The 24,829-nt window shown below is 50.9% G+C and overlaps 1 protein-coding gene across 2 annotated transcripts; it reads right to left on the bottom strand.

The window, feature by feature from the left end:
* Window positions 1–285: 285 nt before the first annotated feature.
* HAS3 (hyaluronan synthase 3) lies at window positions 286–24,809 on the bottom strand. 2 transcript variants are annotated; one of them, XM_069550200.1, is made up of 4 exons: window positions 24,743–24,809; window positions 7,417–8,052; window positions 4,451–4,552; window positions 286–3,629 (listed from the first exon to the last, which is right to left on the bottom strand). In XM_069550200.1, exons 2-4 carry the CDS (start codon window positions 8,050–8,052, stop codon window positions 2,706–2,708), a joined length of 1,662 nt encoding a protein of 553 aa, XP_069406301.1. In that variant the 5' UTR covers window positions 24,743–24,809; the 3' UTR covers window positions 286–2,705. The 2 variants fall into 2 exon arrangements, with proteins under 2 accessions (XP_069406301.1, XP_069406300.1); XM_069550199.1 differs by lacking the exon at window positions 24,743–24,809 and adding an exon at window positions 11,216–11,331.
* Between the last annotated feature and the right edge of the window lie 20 nt (window positions 24,810–24,829).

Genomic DNA, 24,829 nt, shown 5'->3' with positions numbered 1-24,829 from the left:
GCTTTGGTTTTTAGCCTTAACTGGGTAGCTAGGGCTAACTCATTGGCTTAGTAATTTCTCCAAAGACCCTATGCATCCTCTACAGTAAAAACTAAGCCACCACAGGTGTGCAGTTACTAAGCAGGCCTACTGGAATTCCCCAGGTCCAGAGGCAGCTTTGACAACTTACCTGCTTCTGAGTTCATTGGAATTACCTTGACAAAACTAGTTCTGCCTCAAATACCCATGTTGGAACTGAATTAAAGAGCTTTCATTAGTTCAGAGAGGGAAGGAGGAGTTCAGAGATACCAGCCTTAAGTGAGATACTTTATTTTGACAAATAAGTGCAGTATAAAAAATTTCACCAGAAAGTAAAAAAAAAAAAAAAAGTAAAAATAAATATGTTTACAAATTGTAGAAATAATACAAAAGAGGGTTAAAATTCTCATTGAGGAAAAACCAAAATGTGTCCAATTGTATAAAGGCTCTTCCCTTGCAAGAAACGGGAATAAAGCTGAAGACCCAGTTTGGTTTCGCTGCTGAAAAATGTACAAAATAACTTAGAAAAACCAGTCGAGGTCAAACGTTGTGAGCCCACTTACTTGTACCTGCCTGCTCGACCTGGGAAAAGTTGATAATCTCTTAAGTGCAAGGCAGAGCTGAGAGGAGGACTGCCTAGAGTTCTCCATCTGGGAGTCCATCCCACGTTAACCTTCAAGTAAAAGCTGAAGAAAAACAAGCCCTTAGTGAAGTCTGAGCTCTGCAGTTGGCTGACCGGATTTCCTCCATTGTAGTGCTCAAAATAGTTTACTTCTTGGCCAGCAAAAACACGGAAGAGCCCGGAACAACTGCCTTGAGCAAATGCCTGCTGCCTCTTCCTAGCCTTCTGGATTAGGCCTGATGTCAACCAACAGTCTTCTAGAAACTGGAAGCCTATGCGATGCAGCAGTGTTGGCGCACCTGGAAAACCCACGAGTTGGCGGGCAACGAAGGGAAGCACCAGGGTTTGCCAGTCTGGCTCAGAGTGCACCTAGTTCTTCTGTGGGCAGCACCTGGGCACACTAGAGGCTTGCCCCTCAACTACTCTCCACCTTGGTGCTGGTTCTGACAGGTCAGCAGGCCCTCTGGAGTGGACGTTTGGAGAGAGAGCACACTGGAGCAAGCAACCCTTAAGTCCAAGGCTTAGTCAGTATCCCAGGTTTTAAACCCAAGAGCTCAGAGCAGTCTTGTGCATTGCAAATCTGTAGAAAACGGCCTTCCCTCACACCCTCTCCAAAAAAGCAGAGGAAAATCAAACATCCTCAAGAGGCGTGAGAGAAGACAAGAACCTTAGAATTTAGATATCAGTTCCATCCCCTTGTTTGGTTTCTGGACAGGAGCAAGCAAGTGCAGTAGTGACTATCCACAACTTGGCTGTAAGAATTCCCTGGAGAAGCCACTGAGGAGAACGGACAGTCTCAACGATGACCAGCTTGGACTGAGGGCTCACGTAGGGAATGCTGAAAAGCTTTCCAGTAGAGGTGATTGTCAAGAACTATAGCCTGAATGTCATGTGTGCTGTCCAGCTGCCAAGGAACCTGTCCAGGCAGTTCCAGGTTGCAGCCAGTTTGGTCAGAGACTGCTAATAGCTTTCCCCCCATATGCTGATGGCAGGCTGGCCTACTGCAGAGGGGCCGATGAGAGCCCTAGGCTCTGTCTCACTCGCCACTTGAAAAACAACTCGGTGAGGAGGAGGGTGGGAGAGGTGACTTATCACTGTGAAGGGAAGCCAAGTGAGGAGGCTGGCTTAGACTCAGAGCTGAATTTGAGAGAGGAATTCAGGAGTATACAGCTTGTAATACCCAAGTCCTCACTTCCTTTCTCATCACGTTACGGTTTAATCTTCTTGGTAGATGACCAAAACATTTTACCTTCTCAGAAGAGCTCACAGACAAGCTAATCTAGATAGATGTTTGGGCAATTTCCAGGTAGAATACAGTCAGCTCCCAGCCTCCATGTAACCCATGGCTTTTAGCACCACCACCACCAAGGTTTGTTCCTCCTGGCCTGCTTTCCTTTTTAACACACACACACACACGCACACACTTAAAAACAGTACAGTGCTAACTCCCTGCTAGTCTGGCTCATCCTTGGGATGCTGAGATGCGGAATGAGGTACTTCACATAGGAAAGCACCATTCCCGGACCCTGTTTTCTGATGCCCAAAGATCAGGCTTCTGGGCCTTGTATTTCAGGCACAATCTTATTGCATTGATAACTAGATTGAGGTGGGGACATGTTACTAGCTGGCCCAGATCACTCAGAAGTACTCCCACCACCTCTGATTGTGTTCAGGTGGACTAAGAGAACCCCTTCCCATGGGCCCTTGTTGCTCACTCACCCGTGAGAAGTTGCCACTGAATGGAACTTACTGTTTGCTTTAGCACACTTCTGAGTTCCCTCTGGATCTCAGGGGAGGAAATGGAATCTTGCCCAGAGGCCACCTGTATGTGCGGAGGCAACAGACAAGCGGCCTGAAAATAGTGTGCCTCCTCTGCCTCTCCTCCGCTGCACTGGACTTGCCTCCTCGAAACAGAGCTGTCCCAGGCCATACAACAGTCACCATTCTTTGCACTTTGGACCATTAAGAAACTAAAACAGCACTCCCTCTCCCTCCCACCCTGTCTTTTCCATTCCCCTTCCCTCCCTTACCCATTGCACTCTTCCCGCTCTGCTTGGGGGCTGCATCACACCTCAGCAAAAGCTAAACTATACTGTTCTGGTTTCTTCCCACATCGCCGGGCGATGATGGCCAGGTACAGCATGAGGAGGGCCACCCAGTAGCAGCCGTACAGGATGGCCCCAGAGACCAGGAAGGCCAGCTCTGTCTCACTGAACAGATCCTGGCAGTAAGCTGTGTAGGCCAGCCCCCCAAGGAGGACTGCCACCCAGATGGACACAGGGATGAGGCCAATGAAGTTCACCACGATGGTTTTTCGGCCAGAGGTGCCCCAGCCAGACTTGTTGATGGTAGCAATGGCAAAGATCTTGGCCGGCAGGAGGCTGGACATATAGAGAAGGGAGTAGAGTGACATGAAGATCATCTCTGCGTTGCCCCGCAGGAAGCAGGCGTAGGTGGCCTTGATAATGCCCACTAGCTGCACTGTCAGCAGAAAGAGGAGAATGTTCCAGATGCGGCCCCGGTAGAAGAGCTGTATGACCGTGGCAATGAGGAAGAAGGGGAAGAAACCTGTGACCACTGACTCGTAGGTCATCCAGAGGTGGTGCTTGTGGAACCACAGAGAGTTGTAGAGCCACTCCCGGAAGTAAGACTTGCTCCAGCGAGTCTGCTGGTTGAGCCACCGTAGGTACTTGGTGGGGGTCTCCGTGAGGCATTTAGAACGAGCTGTATACTTAGTCCTGTAGCCGAGACTCAGGACTCGGTTGGTGAGGTGCCGGTCATCCCCAAAGCTGCACTTGCTGCCCAGAAACTTCTGGTGGTACCAGTCCTCCAGGAATTGCTGAAGGAGGCTGTTACGGTACATGCCCAAGGGCCCGCTGATGCACTGCACACAGCCAAAGTAGGACTGGCAAGCCCGCTCCACGTTGAAGGCCATCCAGTACCGCACACTGCTCAGGAAGGAGATCCATGAATCGTACTTGTTGAGTATCTGCAAGGGAACCAGAGATTCTGGGCCTCCTTGCCTGAGGATGAGAGCCCCAGGAGACAGACACCAGAGAACAGCAGGCCTCCCTACACTCTGAGATCCATAGCCCTTTGCTCTGGTTCCTGGCCACAAGTCCCAGCTCTCTCAGAGATGGGAAACCAGAGGCTGAGAGGAGGCAACCACACCCAGTCAACTCTTCTCAGCACCAGCCTAGCCTCTCCTCTATGTCATATGCACCGACTGTCCCAATGAAGTTGCTCTAGCAGCCAAAGCCACCTTCAGTCTCAGGAGGCAGCCTGTGGTGGTGGCTGAGAGAAGGGCTTGAGAAAGAAGCAAAGTAACACCCCAGCCCCCGATCCTGACCCTTTCTGCAGTTGGAAAGCTTCTTGGGAAGACACGGTATGTTGCCAGCAGTTCCCTTGGAAGAAGATCTGGCCCTTTATTCATACCATACCACACAGAGCTCTTCAGTGCAACGTCCCCAGCAGCAAGCGTTTTTCAGGGGGTCTAACTTTGGAGGTGCTTGCTGCACCACTGGCCAAAAAGGAAGCACCCTCTAGGATGGATGACTTCAGAACACTGTGCCCCTTCCAGCAGTACAGGCTCTCTACATACCAGTCAAGTAATTTTCTGCCCCCCTGCCCCTGGTGGAAATAGGCAGGAAAGTGGGTGGGTAGCAGATGAGCCCTTCGGTACCAATGAAACTGTCAAAGAGGAAACCCCCCTCCAAAACAAAATGCCCACTTCCCTAGTATATCCAATTAGATGAAGAAGCAGAAAGAATCCAGACCCTCCAGCCCCAGGAATCCTTGGCTACTTCTTACTTGGACATCTCCCCCGACTCCTCCTACTTGAGGGTCCTCTTCCAGGACTCGAAGCATCTCAATGGTGCAGGCTGGATCCAGCACAGTGTCAGAGTCACACACCTGCAGAAGGAAGGCGCTGTCTGTCCATTCTGACACAGATACATCCACCCACCCCACCCTGGTGGCTCACTGCCCGAGGGACATAACCCCTTCACCAGACACACTTCAAACCACTAACAAAGAGATCTATGCCAAACAGAAGGAGTGAGATGAATTACCGAGGGAAGTAAGAAACAGGAGAGTTCAGGTACTGACTTGATAGCTGCTTGGCTGAGAGAGGAACCCAGGGGACTTTCAGTGGTGGGCCCAGAAAGGGAGAAGTGTCTAGTACTGGACAGATCTTTAGCCCTGATTGAGCCAGGCTCCTCAGAAGTGGTCTTAATATATTTCTCTAGGGTCCTTGGGAAGAAAGGAAAATGTCACTGAAATCAGACTGACAGGCACTGTGGCTCAAGCAAGGCCAGCAGGCATTGCTCAGAAGGCTGAGAAATGGCTCCTGCCAGAGGCTACCACCAAAGCTTGCTCACGGGATCATCACGAACGGCGCTGCCCTGTTTCAGTCTCTTAGACAGCCAGCCCAAGTGGACGGTGTATCTAGCCCAGTCATAGCCCCACCAGTGTGACTGCCAGGCCATTTGTGCCCTGTTGGCCAGGTCTCCCAGACGAGGGTCCAGCAGAGCCAAGGGCTGTTCTCACCTAGATTCTAGCTCTGGATGGGCCTAGAAGCTGGTAGCAGCTCCTCCACTCAGAATCTGGATCAAATCCTGCACACCCACCCTCCCCTCCAATGGGAGACTCCTGGTTTGATTCTGTTAGGTGACCCATTATTGTTAATAGTTGAACCTGTACTACAAACACTTTCCCTATTGCCTGACTCCTTGTTTACATTTTAGAAAATGATTGAGATGGTGTGAAAATCCCAAATAGCCAATGGGTAGGGGAACCGTCTTCCTGACCCCTGACAGAGCAAGATACAGTATCCACAGATGAGCCCAGAGTCTACAAAAGCCTAGAATTCTAACTAAAGTTGCTGAGAGAGCCCACTTGCCTGCAGGAAGGGGGCTGCACTCCAACCCTCTGCTTTCTCTCTCCATACTGGAAGATTCAATGACTGCAGACAAGCAGCGGAGGGAGGGCTGAGGGGAACCAGGTAGAGTCATCGCAGCCACTCTGACCTGCCTCCCCACTGACATCCTTACAGTACTGGCCCAGACTGGGAAGGTCGCAGGAGCCTCAGGCCACACTCCCAGAACCTCCTCAGCTTACAGGCCAAGCTTCCCAGCGCTGCTGGTCACACAACTATTCCAGCCCTGACTCTCATTCCTCACACTGCGGCACTTCCTTCACCCCAGGGAGGTCTTTCCAACTGAGCAAGGTTAGGAAAGGCTAGCGCTCTCGGCTGCCTGGGCTTGCCCACTGGCTGAAGCAGGGTTATCTCCTGAAGGGGGAAAGACAACTTAAGCGGGCTCGTGAAGACAGACTGAAATCCAGAGTGTTCACTGACAGGCAGGCCCACGGCTGCCCCAGGCAGTGAACCCATGTGCCGACCCACCAGAACACACTGGAAGGAATAGGTGTGGGAGTGCAGGGTTGAGGGGATCCTGTGCTTCGAGGGAATAGACAGCAGTCACTATGGCTTGAGCCTGTGCCAGGGCTCAAGGGCTTTTTCTAAGTCGTCTGAGTCCACAGGCAAGTCTCAAAGGCCCCTTGACCCCAGACAGACTGCAGAATCAAGACCTGTCTCACAGCCCTCCCTCTCTGGCACTGAGGAGGCCCTTGGGCCTAGGAAGGCAGGAAGAGGCAGGTGTACCAACTCTTATGTGAGGGTGCAACTTTCCAAACAGCCAAGACAAAAAAATATGCAGCAAGCTAATTTTAGGTGGGTACCGTATAGAAAATTTAAATATTGGAGTACACAACATGCTGTCAGCAAGACTGTGCTGGTACGTAGCTGGGCGACCACAGCAGCTGCTATTCATTCAAGCGATGGGCATATGTGGAGAAGGGCAGGAACAGAGAAGGGGGAACAGATGCTGGACCACAAATCTGGGTCCTGGGTGTCAGTTTCTACTTGGTACTGAGATGCATAATCTTTGATCAGTTTTCTCTAGGTTTTGTTATATGAAAACTGGAGCCGTGTTACCTTGTCAACATAATAAAATTTCCAAGGAGGTGTCAATGCCTGCTTCAGCTGGAAGCAAGGCAGGGTCTGTTGGGGTCCTGGCCCTGCCAAGATGGCTGCAGCACTGAGCTGGGGGGTGATTCGCACTTGTGTCCCTCCGCCTCACAGACAAGAACTTGACACCAGAAAGAGTGAGACTTCATCAACCCATAACTAAAACTGTCTGAGTGCTTTGGAGCATGATTCTTTTTGGCTCTTCCCCACACTTTATGACGAGGCTCATCCCCATGCTGCCAATGGTGAGGCAGTATTGCACAAGGACAAACGACCTGGGCTCAACTCCTGGCTCTGCTCACTACTGCTGTGTGACATTAGGCAAGTTAGGCAACTGCACTTCAGGCTCAATTTCTGTAAGCAGAAATAAGCATGGTACCTATCCCCTAGGAATATTATGAAGATTAAAAGAACTAAAACACATGAAGTACCTATAACAGTGTCTGGTATAAAGTAAATGCTGTACACTTGTTTGCCACTCTGGGGATACCAATCCACAGACCTGCCCAGAGTCCAGAGACCTGCCCAGATTCACATAGCTAAGTACCCACAGATCCAAGATTCCCGCCTAGGTCTTCTTGACCCCAGGACAGCTGTTGAAAATTACTGTGTTTACTGCCTTCTGAAGTGTAGGGGAGGAAAGTACACGACACAAGGCACCTAGACTGGACCTAAAATTCCCCAGGAGATATACCTGGCTGGCTGGACACATCCACACATCCACACACACCTAGGGAGGCACCCTCACCTGGATGTAATCCACTGAATCACCAAGGGCCTTGAAGGCCGTGTACATGACCTCTCGCTTGCCTCCCCACTTCTGCATGATGCATGAGAAGGTGCTGGCCCGCACCACGTCCCGAACGCGGTCCATGCCCTCCTGCAGGCTGGCCTCCGTCTCACCCTCACCCGCCTCATGGAAGTTGCTGCGCCACACGAAGAAGCCAGCTTGCTCGGTGCCACCGAGCACCTCATGGAAGATGTCCAGCATGTAGGCATCCTCCTGGCGATTGCCGTCCACCACCAGGACCACTTTGAGGTCGGGGAAGGCGATGCGCTGGGCTGAGCGCAGGCACTTGCGCAGGTAGTCAGGGTCCTCCTGGTACGCAGCGATGCAGAGCGCCACCGAGCGCTGCAGTGGGGAGGGCAGCTTCAGGGTCCGGCCTGCCCGTCGCATGCGCCGGTGCTCCAGGAAGGCAAACAGGCTCTGGATGAGCAGGTGCAGGCCCAGGATGGCACCGTACAGCCCAAAGGACAGGTAGTGTTTTTCTGTGTGGATGAACTGGTAGCCTGTCACATAAGCTGCCAGGATCCCACCCAGCACTGCCAAGGCAAACAGACTGGTGCCCACCACGCGCAGGGCTGTTGTCAGCTGCACCGGCATCTGGTGGGAGAAGGTGGGAGAAGTGGGTCAGCGGGAGGCAGCTTCTCTGGTCAATGGCCATGGGGGCATGGTCTCTGGACCTGGCCTTGAACTGGGGAAATGATCCACTAATAACAACCATCACCATTTATTGAGCATGACTAAGACTGGAGACTCGAAAGCCAGACCAGTAGTAGTAGTAGCAGAGGACAGGCCCCTCTGTCCGTGGGATTCTCCAGGCAAGAATCCTCAGCTCCGCCACTTACTGGGTGCCTATTCTACCCCTTTGTTTTTTCATCTGTAAAATGTGTGTTGCAGCACTAACCTCCTAACATCTTTGAGGATTAAATGGGTTATATACATAAAGCACTCAAAGCAGCATTTATTATCATTAGCTAAACCCAAGCCAGAGAGATCTGAGAGAGACCTAGTTGGTGGTAGAACTGGGATCTACCTGACCCAAAGCTCTCACAGATAAGCTTCAGTAGGGGTGAGCCTGAGGCCAGAGGAAGCTCTGAGCATCTGAGAAGCCAAGAAGAGGGAGGAAGTGGAGGGGCCAGGGTAGGTAGGCAGCCTTTATGCCCTATACCCACCAGGGGGTCACACCATGAAGAAAGTGGGGAAGGGAAAGATGAGAAAGAGCAGGAAAAATAGAGATGTGCCTGAGGGAAGAAAGGAGGAAGCAGCTTCCCTTTCTCAAAACAACTAAATCTGTAAGAGAAAGTTTACCAATGTCCTCTGCTTTCTCACCTTTTTCTCTTTGACTTGAGAGGCAGCAAAGAAAGGGAAAGTAACCAGGAAAAGCAGACAAGGGAAAGAAAAGGAAATGAGAGCTGGGGTGTGGACAGCCCTCCTGGAAGCCCAGCACTGGGGCACCAGGGGGAACTGCAGCTGCCACTGCAGCAGCCCAGCAGCCCGGGACGGGCGCCTGCCAGGAAGCCCCATCCACTTGGTCCTAGTGCCGCATGGAATCTCTGTCCACGTACCCCTGCCCCACTACTACATGAAATGCTGGCAGGTTTTGTTAGGAAAACTCGGGACTTCCAGCATCTGCCCATCTGAAAAGAGCTGTGTTTCCGTGAGCCGAGTCTAGCACTTGGTACTTGAAGTCTTGTGCTGGAGACACAGCCCTACTACCGCCCTGGCTGCCTGATCTTGCCCAAATTCTCTGGGACTTAGCAACTCCCCGGGGAGGGATTCCAATGGTTTCTTGTTCCATAGGTCCCAGGTAAACCATTATACTGGTTAGTAGCCCTGAAGGACTGAGTGGGGGAGGGGAGGGGTTGGGGGAAGGCTGATTAGGACAGCTCCCTGACCGCTACTCTGAGGCCCTCTCCCCATCTCCTCTCCTTGCCACCCGCCTGATCTGGAGAATTCTGTTACCACCACCGCCCATCCTTTACAGACAAAGGGGTCTCACTTCCAAGCTTGCTCCAAGTCTAGGTCTCACTCAAACTGACTCCTGACTGCCACCTCAACACAAACATACTTTCTTGCTAGGGAGCTGGTTCCCCTGCCACCTCTCACACAGGAGGGGCAAGGAACACGTAGTCGGTGCCTAAATCAACCGGAGACTCAGGCCTCAGCAGCATTCCAGCAGCTTCGGTCCGGAAAGTGCTGTTGGCAGCCTTAACTCTCCGGGAAGCTCGGCCTCCGGGCGCTCTGCCCCGCTGTCCCGGGGAGCCTGCCTGGTGCTTCCTCTGCAGGATTCCCAGCCGTCCTTGTCGCCCCCGCCCCACACACCCCGGGGGAGCCTCGCACGCGCTAGCAGTGCACGGGTCCCTAAGCCCTGCATCCACCACCCAGGAGCGCCCCCACCCCCCTCTAGAGCTTATATGCCACGGGGGCGCTGCGGGCACTGCTGCCTGCCTGCGCGCTGGTAAAGAGCAGGGGGCGCCGAGGCCAACCCAGCAACCTGCCCGGCGCTGGCGCCCCGCCTCGGTGCAGTGCCAGAGGCGGTGCCCACCAGGTTAACGCAGCCCGGAAGGCACTGGCCATGCTTCTCACCCCCGCCAGACCCTGGCTTTCCAACGAAGACGGTGCCGGCCACACCCACGTGCCCGTTTCCCACGACCCAGCCGGGAAGAAACCAATCAGTCGGACCAGGCCCCACTCACCTCCTGGGGGGAGGGGGGACGGGCGCTACCTTGGCAAAGTGTGCCTGCAGACAAAGGCGGCATCCTCAGTGTCGCCGGCCCCCTCCTTTCCTGGGCAGGACCCCTCCTTCCCTGCTCAGGAACTAAAGGCTTTATCCTGGCACCCCTATACCACAGAGGCCCCAAGAAGGTCCCGCAGCCAGGTACCTCATGTGCAATCAGGATCTGGTGCCAGCTCCGCCTCAAGTGGCCCTGCCGAGACAGGGGACCGTGTCACCCCTCAAGCCGGCGAGAGGAGCCTCTTGTCCCCCTCCACCCCCTTTGCTCAGAGGAGATCCAGGAGAGCTCGGCCCCTGTAGGTTAATACGCACACGGCTTGAAGGGCAAGAGACTGGGGACGCTCCCTAAGCCCTCCCCCTACCCCGAGAGACGTGGGAAAGAGAAAACCTCCAGCCAAAGACGAACGCCGCCAATCTACTCCCGACACTATGCGGGGCTGCCCAGTCTGTAGCCTCTCCAGCTGACAGGTGTGCCCTGCTGCGGGGCCCATACGCGGCGGGACGGAAACTTGTGCGCGGGGCAGGGGCTCTTTCCTTTACGCCCGGCCGCCCTCCCAGCCTCTCCGAGCCCGCAAGGGAAGGGGAGCCCAGGCCGCAGGTACTTGCGGCCACGGCCGGGAGTAACCGGGGCACCGAGCATCTTGGTGCCTGGACAGGTGCGAACACCCGGGCGGGCCTGGGGCAGCGAGACTCCAGCCAGCCTGGTGCCCCTCACCGTCGTCCACCTCCTAATCCATTCACAAAACAGGAGCCGCAAGGGAGGAAGGGAGGAGAGGCTGGAGAAGGAGAGGATGAAGAAAGGGAGGAGGGGTCAGTGGGGAGAGGGCTACAGGAACCGCCGCCGGGAAGCCTGGAGATGCCGCAGCCCTCAGCCCGCCTCGCGGCGCTGCACGCAGCACCCACACGGCTGGGGGAGCCGGCGGGGTCCGCAGGGCTCAGCAAGCGCCACCCTGGAGCCCGGCGCGCCCGGGTCCCTCGGGCAGCCCGCCCTTCTAAGAGGGCTGGCCGGCTGGCCAGGCCCGCGCTCACCGTGCCGCCGGCTGCCCGCGCTCCTGTGCTCAGCAGGCCCGCGGCGGCTCCATGCCCCTCCTCCCGCTCCTCGCCGCCGCGCCTCGCTCCACGGTGCGCCGCTGCTGCCGCGCGCTCCGACTGACGAGCGCTGGCCCCGCCGAGCAGCCTTTAAGTACCCAGCGCGCCCCCGCCGGGAGAAGCGCCCTCCTCCGGCCCTGGGGCCGGGAAAGTTGGGAAGAGTGGGAGGGCTCCCCTGAGGGCTGCGAGGGAGCATCCCCTTCCCGGCTCGGCCGGGGGAAGCCCCACGCGGCCGGCGCGCGGTGGGACGCAGGGTCCCGAGTGGACGCGCCTCCTCCTGTTCGGAAAGACTCGCAGTCTCCGCACACTCCGAAACTGGGTTTCCCAACCGAAGCCAAAAGCCGAGTTCCTCCGCGCTCGGCCCGGGCCCAACTGCCCAGGGAAGAGGTGGTCATTGTCCAAGCTCAACCTGGAAACTGAAGCGCAGTTAACTTCAGTATAACCCATAGGGGCTTCCAAAATTGTGACTCTCACTTGCCCTTTGCCCGGCGCCCCGTCTTCTAAGCCTCGAACCCTACTCACCCTGCAAAGCGAGCAAGCAGGTAGAAATCCCTCGACTGCTGCACGCGAAGGAGCTGCGCTTTGTGTAGAACACCCCCTAAAGCCAAAACAGCAGAACCTTCCTGCTGGGGGTAAAAAAGGCTCAGAAGACAATACTCGTTAAATTTAAAAAAAAAAAAAAAAACTGGTCAAAGAGGGTGTTAACAATTGTGACAAGCTCTGAATTCCGCAATTCCGCAGTGGGGCGCTGATGACTTTAAGGCTTTCAAGAGCTGCAACGGTTTTGCAAGAACCTTAAAAGTTCCCTGTGTCCTAGAGCAAAACCCAGTTCCTCCTCCCCTTTTTTACACCTTTACCTCCGACACCCATGACTTCGTAAATTCCCAACTGACCTTATCACCAGAGGTTTCCAAGTTCCCCAAAGCTGACGCTAGACCTGGTGAGGTGAGGTGGGGTGGGGTAGAGTTGGGCAGAGATGCGGAGTTCTTAGCATTCAAGGAAGGAAGTTTACAGTCAGCTGAACACAATGGTTTCTAAATCTTGGAAAATCTTGGATGTATTATAATTGAAGATTAGTAAAAAAATGAATTTACATATCTCCTGGATACCCCTGGGTCAATTGCTATGAACATTTATAGGAATGTGAGTTGCAGTCTGCAAGTTGCTCCTCTCAGAAGTCTGAGGGGCTCACCATGACTAACACTGGGCCACAGAGCTCACCCCTCAGTCCCCCAGGTAAACAGACCCTTGACACATCTCTACCCACTCCCATCTTGCAGTATACAAACCAAATCATTTTGGACTCTTGCTTGAGAAAATCATCACTAATATGCTACATAGTTTAAACATTCCTTTTTTGTGTGCTTTTTATAACAAATGTTCAGGGACTTCCCTAATGGTCCAGTGGTTAAGAATCTGGCTGCCAATGTAGGGGACACAGGTTTGATCCCTGATCCGGGAAGATCCCACAAGGGGATCTTCCAAGGAGCAACTAAGCCTATGCACCACAGCTACTGAAGCTTAAGTGGAGAGAGAAGACCTTGGTTAAGCCCTTGGAGTAAGTTCTGTCACTAGCCATGTGGCACTAACCTCAGTGTCTTCATCCCAGAGATGGGACTGATTATCTACTTGACAGGACTGTCATAAAGATTGAAAAGATCGGCTGAGAGTAAGTGCTCAGTAAAGGTTAACTCCAGGCAACTTCAACCAGAGAATGGCATCTGCTTGCCAATACTCTGGATTCTACATACCTATCCCTCCAGGGTGTGATACTTGGTGGCAGGAAGTTCAGTATTCATGAAAAATGCCTTATCTCAATTGCATTACAGACTCCCTGAGCTCTAACTACTGTCTCTACACCCAGAGGTGTGCCCTCTATAGGCAGAGTGTAAGCCTCTGCCTTACAGAGCCTGGAGCTGCTAGACTGGAAGAACTATCTAATTCTACCTCCCACTGCAACCTACAATTTTTTAGAACAGGGGAAACAAGCAGAGGCTGGGCAGCAACAAAAAATGAGTGATCAGTTTGGTGGGAAGTGAATGCCCCATTTAAAGGGGATGTCCCTTTGAGAGCAACGGCCCAGGTGCTCTATTGTTAGAAGAAACCAGAAATTCAGATTCTTATGTGAAGTCTTCTCCTATTGAAGTGTTAGCTACTAATTCAAATGTTAAAAAACACTCCACAGGTCAGGGCAAACGTGTCTGAGTCAGATCCGGCCAACTGGCTGCTTGCAAGTGACCTGACGATTAAGGAACAGATCAGCCAGTTTGGAAACATCCCTTCTGCCCTCAGCAACACAGCAGCATGACTTCTCCGGGTGCAAGTTTCCTGGGTCTGCTCTGGGATCATCTCATGCCTAATTTCCAAGACTCCAAATTTGTCCCACAGGCTTAGTGCCTAACTCACTCAGCTGGTTCCACGGAGGTTTATAGGTGTGAGCTGGTATAGCACCACCTCACTAGTCAATTAAAACCTCCGAAATAAACAGCAGGCCCAGGGCACCATTATGAGAACAGTAAACACTTTGCCCATATCCACTGGCTTGGCCCCCTAAATGGCTTCCCCTGGGGAAATTCTCTTTTTTGGTCTTCAGGGCCAGGCGACCTAGTGTGATCAGGCAGTTAGGAGAGCTTTACCCTTGTGGCCAGGCAGAATTTGCCTGTAATTAACATCCACTTTGCTGGGCCCTATTTGTATTAGTCTGACTCTTCAGGGGGAGGTGGGTTGGGGAATATTTAAGGGGCTAATACAACAAAGCTCACATTTATCTCTGCTTACCACTGGGGATTTAGAAATAGGAATAATTCCATACCCAATTACTTAAAAACATGATTTCAGAGGGTGCTGAACTGGCTATTACCCAGGTTCCAGAGGGTAAGCCTCCTACTCAGTTCTGCGGCAAAAGGTTCACGGCGTATTTCAACATTCATGTATGACCTGCTATGAGCCAAGGAGGATGCTTTGACACTGCAAAGTCTCAGGCTGGTCTCTGCTGTCTAAATGGTTATCCATTTTGAAGACAAATACACTTGAAAACTTAAGTTACCATAGAAGAAAGTTTATAATTAAATGTTGCTGAGAGACTCCAGTTAGAAGAATTTGAAGTTTTTTCAGGAAAGAGATCTCTGAGTGGGTATGGGCTGGGCAGAGTTTCACGAAAAGCAGCAGGAGCATTCTAGACAGAAGGCATCATTTACACTTAAGAGTATATAGAGGAGGAACTTCCCTGGTGGTTAAGAATCCATTGGCCTTCCAAAGCAGGGGACATGGGTTCCATCCCTGGCTGGGGAACGAGGATACCATATCTGTGCTAAGTCACTCAGTCGTGTCTGACTCTTTGTGATCCCATGGACTGTAGCCTGCCAGATTCCTCTGTCCGTGGGGATTCTCCAGGAAAGAATACTGGAGTGGGTTGCCATGCCCTCCTCCAGGGGATCTTCCCAACCCAGGGATCGAACCCACGTCTCCCATATTGCAGGTGGATTCTTTACTGTCTGAGCCACCAGGGAAGCCCAGGATCCCATGTGGTGGTACAAGGCAACTAAACCCTCATGGCAGCACAGCTACCGAGCCTGTGCATAGCAACTAGAGAAGCCAGTGAGCCACAAAGAAGATCTGGCATGCCACAAACTAATACCTGATGCAGCCAGACAAACATTCTAAAAGAGAGCAGGTAGAGGAATGCGTTCAGAGAAGGCAGTGCAACCCACTCCAGTATTCTTGCCTGGAAAATCCCATGGACGGAGGAGCCTGGTAGGCTGCAGTCCATGGGGTCGCACAGAGTCAGACACGACTGAAGCGACTTAGCAGCAGCAGCAGAGGAACGCGTGAGGTATGTTCAAAGTCCAGCAAAGACCAGTCAGGATGAAACAAGAAATTTACACTGAAGAACCTGCATCGCTGCCTGCCATGTAGAAAGTGCCTGATACAGTCTACCTGCAGAGGAGGGAGCTGGGGATGGATTCCAGAGGGCCTTGGGTGACAGAATGGTCTGGGTTTTATCCAGTAGGTAGCAGAGACCTACTGAAGATGTCAGAGCAAAGCAGTAAGAGGTTATGTCTTGTTTGGTACTTTGGGGCAAAGACTAGGAGTTGGGTAGGAGACCTGTTAGGAGGCAGAAGGGATCCTCCCAACTCAGGAATCTAAACAGTCTCTCAAGTCTCCAGCACTGGCAGGTGGGTTCTTTACCTCTAGCGCTACCTGGGAAGCCCTATGAGGCAGATACATCACAACAAAGGGGTGAGAAAGGGCTGTTGTGTGAATTGTTGGTGCTGCCTCCAGGAAGTGGAGGTGAGGGCTGGCAGTGTCAACTACCAGGCACAAGTGAGACTACAGGGGGTGGAGTAACCAAGGGAAAGAGACTTCTAGAGTCTGGAGGGCTGAAGAGGCCATTCTCAAAGCTCTGGAGGGTCTGAGGTAACTGAATCTGACACTACTACAAACAAATATCTCACCTTTCAACTAATTTTCAAATCCAAACCCATGAAATATTCAAGTACCTGTGCCAATAGGAGCCCGCTGTTCGATCCCTGTTGTCATCACTCATGCTTGAAGCTGTGGGACAGCCCTGCCAGGTGCTGCTCTGCTCCACTGGTTGCCTTCTGAGTCATTGGCAGAGGAGGGGCAGAGGGATGTTCTATCTCCACAGCTCCCCCGTGCCCTCTGACCTCATGCTTCAGTGCTCCACCCTGGCATCCAGCTCACAGCTTCTAGCAAAGCAAAGCAGAATGGAGGATGGCAACCAAGCCACGAGGTCTCCTCCAATCTCTCCAGGCTTCATCCCATCAACTTTCTCTGGGCCGACCACAATCAAAACCACTCAAAGCTAATGAAGGTGAAATGTAAACTGGCTCCCAAAGAGCAGCAGGCTATGTCTCCCAGGTGACTAAATAGGGCTTTCTCCTCAAGGCAGCTTAATCTGCAATACTGCTGCTGCTAAGTCACTTCAATCGTGTCCAACTCCATGCAACCCCATAGACGACAGCCCACCAGGCTCTGCCAACCCTGGGATTCTCCAAGCAAGAACACTGGAGTGGGTTGCCATTTCCTTCTCCAGTGCATGAAAGTGAAAAGTGAAAGTGAAGTCCCTCAGTCGTGTCCAACTCTTCGCGACCCCAGGCTCCTCCGTCCATGGGATTTTCCAGGCAAGAGAACTGGAGTGGGGTGCCATTGCCTTCTCTGAATCTACAATACTAGCTAATACATAATTCAGAGTGGAAGGTGTGTGCCTTGACAGCAGCCAGGCAGCTACCAGCAAACAAAGTTATCCTTTCATAGGTCTCCCCTCTTACTGACAAGTAGTCTGTAATCAGTACCATTTCTAGGTGCTATGTTTGAAGAAGGAGGCTTAAGGACTTCTCTGTCCTGCAGTTACAGTGGTTAGATTTTAACTCTAGTCTTTCTCTCCTTGGAAGGGTCGTTTTCATTTCACGTTAAGGGGCCTCTGCTCGACTGGAGGCAGGGCTGCCAGCTCCTACTAAGGGGCCAGGTTCTTTTATGCTGGCTTGAAGGTCAGGATTAGAAGGGCACACAAGAACGATAACCGAGTATCAAGCCAGACTTGGAGATGCTTTTCTTGGAATCCTGAACAGGAAAAGCTCTTCCTGGCCATCTTTCCTTCCTCTCCCTCCCCCAGGTGAATGAAGAAAGAAATCCAGAAGGCGATTTTAAAGCATAATCTACCTTCTTGGTGGAATATTGTGCAGCCACTAAATATAATGTTCAGGAAGAGAATGTAGGAATATGCAAAAAATACTTATAATGCAATGTTAAATGAAAAGGCAGGATACAAAAGTCACCATGTATGAATGACTGCATTTAATGTTGCTGTTTTCTTTTGAATCCTATGAATTAAAAGGCAGGAGAGAAATTCACTCAGATATTAATATCAGATTTGGGTGGTAGATCAATGAATTTTTCTCTTTGCCTTTTTCTCTGTACTCTCCAAATATTCTACTAATGGTACAGTGGACAGGAATCTCCTTGCCAATGCAGGGGACATAGGTTCGATCCCTGGTCTGGGAAGATTCCATATGCCTCGGAGCAACTAAGCCCATGAGCCACAACAACTGAAGCCTGCATGCCCTAGAGCCCATGCTCTGCAATAAGAGAAACCACTGCAACGAGAAGCCATCTCACTGTAACCAGAGAGCAGCCCCCGCTCTCTGCAACTAGAGAAAGCCCTTGCAACAATGGAGACCCAGCACATCCAAAAAATTAATAAATAAAAATAATAATATAAAATAAAATCATATAAATTGTAAATTCACAGAAACTGGTGCTGGGTGGGATACAGCATCATATACGGGTTCACATTCAAAAGGTCTGGCAACCTCAGTCTAACGGAAAAGCAGGGAAGTTAGGAGGGCCAGCATACAGGATTAGTGGTCGCCAAAATTCCAGTAATTTGCTTTATTTAAATCCCTTGTACTGTTCAAGAGATTTTTTGCGGGGAAGAAGGGAGTATGTAGATCTGGGCCTGCTCATCCAGCAATTCTGAGCGAATTCCAGAGACTCTTTCCTCTTGGCAACACAACCCTGAACCAGGACATAGGATTTGCCTGGCATAACCCAGCTGGTGTCAACCTCCACTCAGTCCCTCATCCAGGGTCATGGTGATCCTGGAGAAGAGAGGCAGGCACTCTAGATGTGGGCTCTAGGAGCACCCTGAGACGGTGCTCTTCCTGAAAAAAACGTATTTCCAAGAATGGTGATATCAGCAGCATCGCATTCCTGCCCAGGGAGAGGCTGTCTTTTCTGGGTGCTGTACACCGACTGCCATGCTGATACCCATGGGCACGTCCACACCTACACATACGCATACTCGTTCGTTACCCAGGCACACACACACTTTTCCCAGACCTGATCGGGACACAATCCCAGCCTAGAGCCCCAGTTGCAGGATCAAGGATCAACAGGAGGGGAACAAACTGCTTAAGATAACCTCGTTCTACATTAACCTGGGCTTTGTTACAGTATTGTCAATTACAGTTCTTAAATGTGCTGGTACTTCCGCTTCATGTCCTCTTTCTTGATTAAAGACACAGTTAGTCACTGTAACAGAGGAGGTCCAAAGCTCCATCATCCATAAAAGCAACTGGAGAAGAGCCAATGATGGAGGCAGTTCCCATCAGTCCTCTGTGGGGAGAGACCCCCCCAAATATGTCCCACACTCATATTTTTTGTTAGGACACCTCCCTAACACACACACTCTGTGTCTTTCTCTCTTCCTGCCCCCTGCCACCCTTTTCTCACCAGATAAGCTAATGCAGCGGTTCTCACGTCCGGCTACTGCACATTAGACTTTTAAAACTCCAGGAGGTTTTTTAAAAACATGAATGCCTGGACCCTATCCCGGATCAATTTAGTCACAATCACTGGGGGTGAGCTCCAGGCTTGAATTTTTATTGAATTCCCTAGGAGATTCTTTATGCATCCAGCATTGAGCACGCATCCCGTGGATTCTCCTCACATGGGTTTGCAAGCACATCTCTGGCACCCGGAGGACAGCAACCAACCAGCCAGTCCTGGGTCTGAGCTCCAGAGCAGACGAGTGTCTACCCACCACCTTGCTGGCCACACTGGTCTGAATGAAGTGACCTTAAAGACTTAACAATGAACCAATGAACTACTGAGCCACAAAGTAAAAAGGAAAAGGAGAAAAGACATTAATTTGAGGTAGAAATTAGCAGGGAGAGCTGAGGAGATAAACAGAGGTGGATGGGGCTACCGAGGCATGTCAGTCCCCAGATCTCTGAATCTACCAGGAATGGGGTTGATACAACCTTTCTATTGGCAAAAGTGTTGCCTGCTTCTTCCAGGATAACCAGGGCAAAGCCAGGGAGGAGAGAGTTGCCAAAGAGCAACCAGGATGAGTTTGTTTCACAAATGACAGGACTTCTGTGCATGAAGGGCTTTTCCTCCCTGAAGGATGGGTTAGGGTGGTGGATCTGGGCTGCTCTCTTTGGACTCTCTCTCACATGGTCCTGGCCCTGGCCAGAGAGACTCCCATAAGGCAGATGCTGGAGCCTTGTTCTTTGCAATCTCTGAACAACACTGATACAGTTTCTTTGGGAAGTGGTGGTGGGAGGGTGGAGACTCACCCTAGGCCCAGCTCTCTGAAGCATCAGCACCACATATCTTTTAGTACAGACAGCCTAATTTCAGGCAGGCCCTTCCCTAGGATTAATATGGTCACCATAGGTTTTAAAGTGTGGAAAGAGGGTGTGTGGTCTAATAAAGGTGTGTGTGAATGTGGGGGCTGGGGCAGGGTAGGGGTTGGGGAGCCTGTTCAAGCTCTAGAGACTCTTGAAAGCTTGGAGCAGGCAGCTTTGTTCTCCCCAGCGCCTGGCTACCTATGCGTGTGATGACTAGGGCTATACCTCTGACAAGCCCCACCCAGGCACTGTTCTAAGCAGGCTTTAGCTCTTAAGGCAGACAATGAAGATTAAATCTTACATCATTTAATAAACCACTTAAAGGCCCAGTAGCTGTCCCCAGTCCCCCAAACAGAGAGGATGCTCCTGCAGCTCCAAAGCGGCTCCTCTTAACAGCAGCTCCACCCTCGGTGCCCCTGCATCTCTGCGATGGAGTTAGGTGCTGGCTACCTGGTTCCTATAAGAACCAGCGAATAGGGACTTCCCCAGGATCTAGAGGCTAAGACTTCTCACTTTCAAATGCAGCAGGCCCAGGGTTCCATCCAGATCAGGGAACTGAGATCCTGTGTGCCGCAACTAAGACCCAGCAGAGCAAAACAAACAAACAAACAAAAAACTAGCAAATAATGTCAGAAGCTTCTCTGCTCTAGTGCACTCATTTCTCCGTTTCTCTTTCCATTTTTAAGAATTTCTCTCTCTGAACCCTATTTTCCCCTTCTATAAAATAGACCCATGAATTCCAGTCTCATTTTCTTTTCTCTGAAGGAATGGTATGGAATAGAGGTATCAATGTATATATGCAGGAAAGATATACCCAAGAATTAAAACCATCCATTGTTATCATTCTGAGATACTGAAATCTGAGAACTGAAACCCTGCTCATAGGAGGTGAAAAGTTAAAACAAAAAACAACAAGTCTTTAAGAAGACATTTCTGGGTTCTGATTCGAGTTCATGGGAAGACTTGCTACATTTTCTATGCCCCTACACACAGCTCTGCAGCCTCAAAGGTCTACTGCCTTAGCTACCCCAGAAAGAACAGGTCCTTCAATGAGCAATTTACAAAAGCTGTCTAAGTACAGAAGCAGACAGGCTAGGGGGAAATCTCATGTCCGGCTGCTGAACAAAGGACAAGGTCAAATACAATATGTGTAACAAGTTTTGGTGTTTGAAGTTGGGTTTTGACGTACAAGGACATTATCTGGAGGGAGTCTGGCCTGAGGTTTACCTTGAAACACATGCTCCATCTGAACAGACAGGGAACCACTGTCTTTATCCTCACGGATATTAAGAACAGTTTTTTTGATTTCCCTGATGGTCCAGTGGCTAAATCTCCATGCTCCCAATGCAAGGGGCCCAGGTTAAATCCCTGGACAGCGAACTAGATCCCACATGCCGCAAGTAAGGATTCACATTCCGTAACAGAGGCTGAAGATCCAAGAGCAGCAACTAAGACTAGCACAGCCAAATAAATAAAATAAATATTAAAAAAGGAAAGGAAAAAAAAGTGTGTGTGTTTTTTTACCACTTGGAAACATAGTGTCTGTCTATTGGGTAGCAAAGCACAGTGGCTAAAAGCCCAGCCTTGGGAGTCAGACTGACTGAGTCCAAATACTGGTTTGGCTACTTTTCACTAACTACATAATCTGGAGCAAGTAATTAGCCTTGTATGTGTCTCAGTTTTCCCATCTATAAAACAGGGATAATAATAATACCTCCCTCATAGGCCCAGTGTGAGGATTTAGTGGATTAATAAAGGTCAGGTATACAGAAGAGCATAATAAGCTCTTAGGAAATGGCAACCCGCTCCAGTGTTCTTGCCTGGAGAATCCCAGGGACGGGGGAGCCTGGTGGGCTGCCGTCTATGGGGTCGCACAGAGTTGGACACGACTGCAGCGACTCAGCAGCAGTGTTAAGGTGATGTGGAGCTTCAGCAATCATTTCGCCTGGGTTTTATAGGATGAACCTGATACTCTGAGGTGCCATCAGACCCTAGGTCCTGAGCATGCTTTGGGAACCACGGTCATTATCAAGGGGGCACTTCTAATCCCATGAAAAGGCACACCCTGAACACATAGGACTGAGTATCAGAGTGGAGAGCCTCGTCCAAGCAGTTCTGAACAGACCTGTGGGGACCCAGGCTCTCTCTCCAGGATGAGTACTCGTAGATGGCTGCCGGTGAGCACAGCTGCAAAGAGTGTCGCTGTGCCCCATTAGTGGCTTTGATCCACAGAAAACTCCATCCTCTGAAGACTCCTTGGGCTGGTATTTTTTAGAGAATGGTGTTAACACTGCACTGTGGTGACTGAACCTGTGTGGCATGGCTATTTAACACAATGTCAGCTGAGGATGGAGGAACATGATCAACACAAGTGGGTTGATAGACATTTTGGTACAAACACTGAAAACATTTGTATCTTTTGAATCTGGTCTTCCAACCTCTTAGGACTTAAAGAAACACTTCAAGATATAAAGAGTTATGTTTGAGAAGCACTGGAAATTAGAGATAATTCAGTTGACAATCAAGAGGCAAATGCTTAAACCAGCTGTGGCTCATCCATACAATGGAAGACACACCACATCACAGGGCAGAGTCTGTAAGTACTGAGAATGTCTCCAAGATATGTGACTAAGAAAAAAATATACAAGACAGTATTTATGGTGACAATTCCATTTTTCCTTTGGAAAGCAGTAATGTACATTTGAGTGTTCATTTGGGAAAAGGGTGAAAGGAAGGAAAGATCTGGGGATATACACCCAACTGCTGATCAGTGGTAACCTTGGGTAGGAGTGGAGGTGAGTATATCTTTGTCACATACACTTTAAGTCTATTATAACTCATAAAACATATGTAACACACATGTGCATGCACAGACAGACAGATGCAGCCAGGGCGTTTGTACCTGAGGAGCTGGCTTTGCTGCTTGTCAGCACTCTGAGGGCAGGGGACAGCATAGGGCCAGCATCCCTCAGCACAGGTCCTCAGAGATTCAACCACTGCTTTGTGGGGCTCATGTGCCAGGGCTTCTGTGTGTACATGAGCCCCTGAATGTTTCCCAAATTATACTCTGGTTGGAAGTGTTTTCCTTCTATATTAGTTTTGTGAGGAGAGGCTCCCTAGCATTCAACAGATGTTCAAAAGAGTCTGCTTCAACCCCCCAGGAGACTGGCCAAATTCCACCAAAAAGGAGTAACAATAGCTTGCCTCTCCGATCCACGATGCTGTCCTGAGAATCAAACAACCTCATGGATAAAAAATGAAAGGAAACTAAAGGAAACCCAGAGGGACTGACCTTGCTCTTCTATGCCCAGGGATGCAGAGTGTCTTGGGGGTGGGGACAGGTAACACCTGAGCCCTCCTGGGAGCATGGACCCCCTGAGTCAGCATGAAAGACAGTGGGGAGGGACCACAGGGAGGACCCTTTGAGTAACTGGAAACAGCCCCTTTCAGGGCTGGTGATGCGGGTCTGCACTCCCTCTACACACACGGCTGGCAGGCACGGATACACTGAGCACAGCCCTGAGCCCTGGCAGCAGCCGGTGTTCTAAGAAGACAACTCCCCAACCCCCAAGCGGCCAGGCAGCTCAGAGCAAGTGGTGCATGGAAGGGAGAGGAGCGCGCACTGCAGTGAGGCTGCCGCGTGTGACTGCAGAAGCTCCGTGGCTGCAGAACTCGCTGGAGGACACAGCTGGGTCCTTAGAGGTCATGCCTGCTGCTGTCCAGGAGGCAGGGGAAGAAGCCCATGCCTACTCCTCTTCCATGGTCAGGCTGCCTCCCACAGCCCACCCTGAAACTCAGTTCCCGTTTTCTGACTCCCCTCCTTGCACTGAAATTCCAGCTGAGCCTTTGATTCTGTGCAGAGACTGCAGAGGCCAGTCTGATTGTGCACAGGTCAGATGAATTATCCTCCCACCCACTGATCAACTTTCACTCTCCCTGGCTGTCCCTCCACGGAGGGACTGCCCGCAAGTCACAGGCAGGTGGCAGGCAAGGCTCCATTCACTCACAGCCTCACAGACAAAGAGCTGGAGCAGGGCGGGGACGGAGGCCAGGCCCAAAGGGCTGCTGTCCTCTTTCTTCTGCTGCCAAAGAAGGAGGGTGGTGAAAGGGGACAGGGCTCACTGCTTCCATAGGACTGAGGGGGGAAAAAACCGTGGTTGGGTATGAATTCCCTTTGCCTCAATGTATTTCCCATTTTACAGCTTTCTTCACCTTGGCCTCAAAGTACTTTCCAAAAACAAGCTGAAAGAGACTTCACCGTCCAATGCAGGGGGTGCAGGTTTGATCCCTGGTCAGGGAACTAAGATCCCACATGTCTCCTGGCCAAAAAACCAAAACATAAAGCAGAAGTAATATTGAACAAATTCAATAAACACTTTAAAATGGTCCACATTTAAAGGAAAAAGAAAAGAATCAAAAAACACCAAAAACATGCTGAAGGGGCTTCAGCTGGAAATAGGTCTGTGGCTGCCCCTACCTCACTCAAAGTGGTCCACAGGCTATGCGCCCCATACCCCTCCCCTCCATTTCCAGTGGGCTAACACCATCCCTCCTCTTTCACCTCTCTCCTTGGACCCTGGCACTCGCCACTTCCTCTGCCTGGACTGCTCTTCCCCCAGGTGTCTTTATGTCTGCTCCTTCATCTCCTTCTGATCTTTACTCAAATACCAGCTTCTCGGGAGGCCTTCTCTAGACAACTTATCCAAACTTACAGCTCTCAGCCCATACACAGCCCAATTCCTGCCCTCAGTTTTCCCTATGGCAATTATCACCATTTGATATTCTATTCTTTACCTTATTTCTTGTCTGGCTCCTTCTGCTATAGTGTCAGCTCTCCCTGAAGGTCAGGGTTTTGTTCGCTGCTGTGTTCTCAGTACCTGGTACAGCATCTGGCCCACAGTAGGTGCTCAACAAACTGTTGTCACTGTGATTTGCTTTCCTACCCACCATGCCTGGTTGGCTGTTATCTGGGGATGGATTGGCAGAGCCGTAGGAAAGTGAAGGAATGGAGAAGAGAGGTGAAGAAAGAACAAGAACATGAAAATATGGAAAAGTATGTGTTTGGAGAGATGATACGGAGCCAAGTGCAAGTTAGGAGATTTCTGATTAAATAACAGAGGGTGGGGACGTCCCTGGTGGTCTAGCAGTAAGACTCTACACTCCCAATGCAGGGTTTGATCCTTGGTTGGGAAATTAAAGATCCCCAATGCCACACAGTGCAGCATAAAATGAATGAATGAATAGATACATAAATAAATAATACAGGGTGTGTCAAAGGGCAGGTATGTACCAAGGAGGAAGGACAGCATACCAGAGAGGAAAGCTATCCAGAGTGTCCAAGAAGTCTAAGCTGATGAAGCAGTTGACGCTTGGGCAGAGCGCCTGGGTTTGGCTTCAG

The sequence above is a fragment of the Ovis canadensis genome, chromosome 14, assembly GCF_042477335.2.
Source record: "Ovis canadensis isolate MfBH-ARS-UI-01 breed Bighorn chromosome 14, ARS-UI_OviCan_v2, whole genome shotgun sequence".
NCBI classification, from domain to species: Eukaryota; Metazoa; Chordata; class Mammalia; order Artiodactyla; family Bovidae; genus Ovis; species Ovis canadensis.
Note: the sequence above shows the minus strand (reverse complement) of the source record. Positions and strands in the feature narration are given on the sequence as shown.